Here is a 6,195-nt window from a genome sequence, read left to right on the forward strand (position 1 = left end):
AAGGTAGAAAATAAAAACCACAGACAAAATTCTTCTAAGGAAATGCTAAGCCTGTCTTCGGCAGCCTGCACTCTTCTGAGTCATGAGTGCAGAGATTTAATTTCTCCATTGAAGGTGGATTGCATCTGACATGGGTTTTAAACATTGGAGGTGTCACAAACCAGCTCCATGTACCCACTGCAGCTGAGCACAGCTGACTCCTCAGCTCCTCACAACACACTCAGCCAGCAGAAACCAGAGAAGGGAAATGCATTTCAGTTGGGGGGTGTTTCTATGAAGAATGGAGTGGCTTTGCTCAGAGGAAGATGTCCTTTACTTTTTTCAACCAGCCCCCATGCCAAGGAATCACAAATGTCCAACAGCAGCTCCATCACTGAGTTCCTCCTCCTGGCATTCGCAGACACACGGGAGCTGCAGCTCTTGCACTTCTGGCTCTTCCTGGGCATCTACCTGGCTGCTCTCCTGGCCAATGGCCTCATCATCACTGCCATAGCCTGCGACCACCACCTCCACACCCCCATGTACTTCTTCCTCCTCAACCTCTCCCTCCTCGACCTGGGCTCCATCTCCACCACTGTCCCTAAAGCCATGGCCAATTCCCTCTGGGACACCAGGACCATCTCCTATGCAGGATGTGCTGCTCAAGTCTTTCTGATTGTCTTCCTGCTTGGAGCTGAGTACGCCCTTCTCACAGTCATGGCCTACGATCGCTACATTGCCATCTGCCAACCCCTGCACTACGGGACCCTCCTGGGCAGCAGAGCTTGTGTCCACATGGCAGCAGCTGCCTGGGGCAGTGGCTTTCTCTATGCTGTACTGCACACGGCCAATACATTTTCTATACCACTCTGCCAGGGCAATGCCCTGGACCAGTTCTTCTGTGAAATCCCCCAGATCCTCAAGCTCTCCTGCTTGGACTCCTACCTAAGGGAAATTGGACTTCTTACATTAAGTTCTTTTCTATTTTTGGGGTGTTTTGTTTTCATTGTGCTGTCCTATGTGCAGATCTTCAGGGCTGTGCTGAGGATCCCCTCTGAGCAGGGACGGCACAAAGCCTTTTCCATGTGCCTCCCTCACCTGGCCGTGGTCTCCCTGTTTATCAGCACTGCCATATTTGCCTACCTGAAACCCCCCTCCATTTCCTCCCCATCCCTGGACCTGGTGGTGGCAGTTCTGTACTCGGTGGTGCCTCCATCAGTGAACCCCCTCATCTACAGCATGAGGAACCAGGAAATCAAAGATGCCCTGTGGAAACTATTTGAATACAATCTACTTCAGATTAATAAGGTGCCCATTATCCCAGTAGGGCTCCCTTTGTATCTCAGGAAGAGCCAGGACTAACTTGTCTTTATATGTGTCTGTAATTTTTTGTGTGTGTTTGGTTTTTTTGTGGGTTTTGGGTTTTTTTTTTTGATATTAGTATTCATGACCAGAATACCTCATTGTACATATCCATCCAGGCTGCCTGTTTAGATAAACTCCAGAGAAACCGGTGGGAAGTTAATTGTCTCGGCTCCCATCTGTGCACATCTCTGGAGCTGGGGGAGTAGCCCCAGCATGCAGGAGGGTTTGTCACCAAAATCCGGGAATAAACCTCCTAACACCAATGTAGTGTTAAAAGGCAGGCATTCTTTATTGCAGGTCTGGGTGCACAGGGGATAGCTCCACCCAATGTGCATGCCAGGTGATCACCAGCACACAGGTTATGTAGGATCAAAACATACATATTCATCGTTTTTCTCAGAAAGGGCAGTCCTATGATAATTATTTCTTGGAATCCATTTCCATATTCTCCTCCCCGTCACGCATGCTCAGTGATTTGAGTCGGTGGTCTTCAAGGGGTCTCTGGTGGTCATCAGTGGTCACGCACCCATGTCCACTGGATAATTAATTATCTCAAACTGATTCTATAGTTACTGTTTCACGGCGCCTATCCCACGGTTACACCAGTGTGGTCTTCCAGGGACTGAGGAATGGCTCAGGTGTTCCTTGTGGGTGGACAGCACCCACACAGATGCTGAATGGACTCCAACTAAGCTGCCTGGGGCTCGACAGCCTGTGGTAGGGCTGATGGCAGAGGAGTGTTTTTCTGAAAGGAATCAGGAGCTGCCAGGAGAGCCCAGGGGATCTGCAGGGACAGCACATGCCAGGAGGTCAGCAGGGAATGGAGCCCACTGAGCACGAGCCTGTCCAAGGTTAAGTGCCCCAGAGATCAAGTGCTAAATGAAGGCTGTGAACCACCAAGTGAGGGTTCTGCAAGGCCAGGGAACACAGCAGGCACAGGGAAAGGAGCCTGGTGAGTGGTTCGTTTTCCCATCAGTGGACTTCCATAGACTGGATGCGGTGCAGCACCCAAACACATCTCATGGCATTGGCAATAAGGCAGGTCACCTCTGAGCAGCCTCCACGGCCACATAAGAGCCTCGGTGGGAGGCAGTCAGTGGCAGTGATGTCCCTGAGCTGGGTCTGCCTCCCAGCCTGACCAGCACGTCCCTTGCAGAGTCCCCCTGTGACCCCAGGCCCCACAGCCCACTTGCTCTGCAGAGCAGCTCCACCAGCTCAAGGGCTGTGGAGAGCATGGGGCAGGGGGTGTAGGAATGGCTGGCCAGGCCAGCACAGATGTGCCCACCTTGTCAAAAGGCTCTTTACAGACATGGGATGTCCTGGTGTTTTCCCAAAAGTGGGATCGTTTACCCCATGTGCAGTACACCAATACACACACAGAGCAGAGGTATTTTATTTATTTCATGTCTGCACAGAGATGGTTGCAGGGTGGTAATGCCACAAAGCTAGCACACTGCACACAGAAACTACAACATATTTATCTTGTTGCAGGATTAGAAAAATTATCAGGTTGACAATCTTTCAGGTCCTCTTCCAGGACAGTCCTTAGCAAGGCGTGCATTTATCAGTCTGTCCCTCTTCTTCAAGGGTCCAGTCATTAGCAAAGCAACGCAGTGTATTCAACCCTGAATTAGACAGTGTCTAAGCATTAACCCAAACACATTCCTCACCCCGTCAAGTGGAAAATTCTACTTGACAGATATCAATACTGTCACTGTCTACAGCTGTCTTATGGGATGGTGCAGAGGAGAAGGAGTCAGACTCTTCCCATGTGGGCACAGTGGAAGCATGAGAAGCCATGGGAAAAAGTTGGGATGTGGGAAATTCTGACTAGATTTAAGAGAAAAGAAGCTGCACTATAAGGTCCATGAGGCACCAGGAACAGGCACTCCGAAAGGCTGTGGTACCTCCACAAATGGAGATATTCAAGCCTCATCCAGATGTAGTGCCACGGGGGGTTTTTCATCGTAATGGGTGACTACCTGGTGCGGGGGACAGAGGCACTCATCTGTTGGGCCAGCCAACCATCTAGAGAGGTTTGCTGCTTGCTGGGGACAAGGATCCAGGATGTTGTGGTGGGACGTCCAAAGCTCATCTGGCTCTCTGACTACTGCCTCCTGCTCTTAACCCATGTGGGCACAAATGACACTACCAGGGGCAACCTGGACAGTACCAGAAGTGACTACAAAGCTCTGGGGGTGGCACTGAAGGGCATGGGGGCCCAGGTGGTGTTCTCCTCAATCTCATTGGTGAGGAGAAAGGCACTACTCGGACAAGTTAATAATTAACTGCGGAACTGGGGTAGGGTTCTGGGTTCCACGACCATGGGACCCTGTTTGCGGACCAGCATCGTCTTGGCAGAGGTGGGATCCACCTCACTAAGCAGGGCAAAGCTATTTCTGCCAACAGGCTGGCTGACCTCATAAGGAGGGCTTTGAACTAAGAATGATGGGGGAGGGAGAGAGTAACCAGCACTCCTCCAAGGGAGTGACAGGATCAATGAGCAAGGGCATGGGGTGATGTGGTGGGAAGGGATCACAAAATCAACAAAATGGGGCTCAAGTTCAGCACTTGCATGTAAGCAAAGAAATGCCTACAAAGCACCATGATGGAGAAATCTCTCACACCCTCTCCAAGAACTCAACATGCTGGGGTTCCTCTCTAAAGTGTCTGTACTCTAACGCATGCAGCATGGGGCATAAACATGAGGATTTAGAGATCGGTGTGCAGTTGCAGGGCAATGATCTTGTTGGGATCATGGAAATGTGGCGGGATGGCTCCCATGATTGGATGTCACAATGGAGGGATACAGGCTCTTGAGGAAGGAGAGGATGGGATGACAAGGAAGGGGAGATGCCTTTTATGTGAGAGAACAGCTGGAGTACATGGAGCTCTGTCTGGGGATGGGTAGGGAGCCAAGAGAGAGCTTAAGGGTGAGGATTAAAGTGAGACCAGGAAAGGGTGGCATTACAGTGGATGTCTGCTATCGGCCACTCGACCAGGAGGAAGAAGTATATGAGGCCCTCAACAGGCAGATAGGAGCAGCCTCACATTGTCAGGCTCTGGTCCTCACGGGAGATGTCAACCACCTCGATATTTGCTCAAAGGACAACACAGCAGGGCATAAGCAATCCAGGAGGTTTGTGGAGTGCCTGGATGAGAAATTCCTCACTCAAATGGCAAAGGAGCCAGTGAGGAGAGGTGCTCTGCCTGACCTCATCCTCATCAACAATGAGGGGCTTGTTGGGGATGTGAAGGTCAAAGGCAGCCTTGTGACCATGAGATGGGGCTGTAGTGACCATGAGATGATGGAGTTCAGGTTCCTGAGGGCAGGCAGGAAGGTAAAAACAATCTCAGAGCCCTGGGTTTAAGGAGAGTAGACTTTGGTCTCTTCAAGGATCTGCTTGGAAGAGTCCCATGGGATGTGGCCCTGGAGGGAAGGGGGGCCCGAGAAAGCTGGTTCATATTCCAGGATCACCTCCTCCAAGCTCAAGAGAAGCACATCCCATCAAATGTGATGCCCGGCAAAAATGCCAAGAGAGCTGTGTGGATGAACAAGGAGCTCCTGGCCAAACTCAAACACAAGAAGGAAGAATACAGAGGGTGGAAGTGAGGACAGGTCACCTGGGAGGAACACAGAGACATTGAGCATGCATGCAGGGAGAAAGGTAGGAAAGCTAAAGCCCAAACGGAATGGAATTTGGCAAGGGATGCCAAAGAAACCAAGAAGGGCTTCTGTAAGTAGACAGGGAACAAAAGGGAAACTAGGGAAACTGTGGGCCCATTGCTCAGTGAGACTGGGGACCTGGTGACACAGGAGGTGGGAAAGGCTGAGGCACCAAATGCCGTCACTGCCTCAGTATTTGCCAGCAAGATCGGCCTTCAGGAATCCCAGGTGCCAGAGACCAGGGGGAAAGTCTGGAGCATGGAGAAGTGCCTTGCTGGAAAAGGATCGGATCAGGGAATACTCAGGCAAACTGGACATACATAAGGCCCTGGGCCTTGACGACTCCTGATGACTTCCTTATCATTCCTGTGCCTGGAAAGGGTTTCCAGCATTAGCTGCTCCATCATCTTCCCAGGAAGGGAGGTGAGTCTGACTGGCCTGTAGTTCCCTGCGTCTTCCTTCTTTTCCCGCTTGAAGACAGGAGTGACATTTGTTTTCCACATCTGTGCTCTGGGCCTCTTTATTTGGCTGGGCTCTGGGCCTCTGCGTATCGAGTGAGGTCTGGCACTTGGCGGGTCATGGTGTTATGCCATGGCACATCCCATAAAGATGTGGCCAGCTCAGAGAAAGGGATGCCATGAAGGAAGTGATAGCAGGTGTGGCCATTTCTTGATGGCAAAGAAATATAGGGTGATCTATCCAACTCCTCCTACCTTCCTTGCTCCAAGCTCCCTTTAGCTATGAAATGCAGATGTATCATGTGACGATATAAATGTGTCACCAGAACACAGTTTCCCCATTCAAAGTGATGGCAGGAAATATATTTCTGGAAATGGCTGTATAAGTCTCTCTTTCCACAGAGGGAGAGAAAGGGTCATCATCTTGCTGGTCCGTGTCCATGTCCTATGAAAAAATTCATGACAATTTACAGAATATATATTCAAACTCCATTAGGAGACAGGATCAATATGAACTGAGGATTTCTCATATCACGCAATGTGTGAGCAGAAGAATTAAGAACTGTGGGGAAAAAATAAAAAAGAATCCTTCCTTACTGTTTAGTATTGAACTCTTTAGACTTTGACTAGACTCCTGAAATCTAATTAACCACATAAGAATTGAAGACCTAAAGGGAAATTATGCACAGAGCATTGGCTGATTAGGGCGTTTTGCATGTTAATTAG

General features: G+C 50.0%; 1 protein-coding gene across 1 annotated transcript; it reads left to right on the forward strand.

Annotated features, from left to right (window-relative positions):
* Nucleotides 1-351: 351 nt before the first annotated feature.
* Nucleotides 352-1,341, forward strand: LOC129196837 (olfactory receptor 14A16-like). The gene has a single exon (XM_054804808.1). The coding sequence runs from the start codon at nt 352-354 to the stop codon at nt 1,339-1,341; it is 990 nt and encodes a 329-aa protein (XP_054660783.1).
* Nucleotides 1,342-6,195: the final 4,854 nt, after the last annotated feature.

Source organism: Grus americana, chromosome 27 (assembly GCF_028858705.1).
Source record: "Grus americana isolate bGruAme1 chromosome 27, bGruAme1.mat, whole genome shotgun sequence".
Classification (NCBI taxonomy): Eukaryota; Metazoa; Chordata; class Aves; order Gruiformes; family Gruidae; genus Grus; species Grus americana.

What these genes read in the sequence shown, in the direction of transcription:
- LOC129196837 (XM_054804808.1), top strand. Translation starts at nt 352, where the DNA reads ATGTCCAACAGCAGCTCCATCACTGAGTTCCTCCTCCTGGCATTCGCA.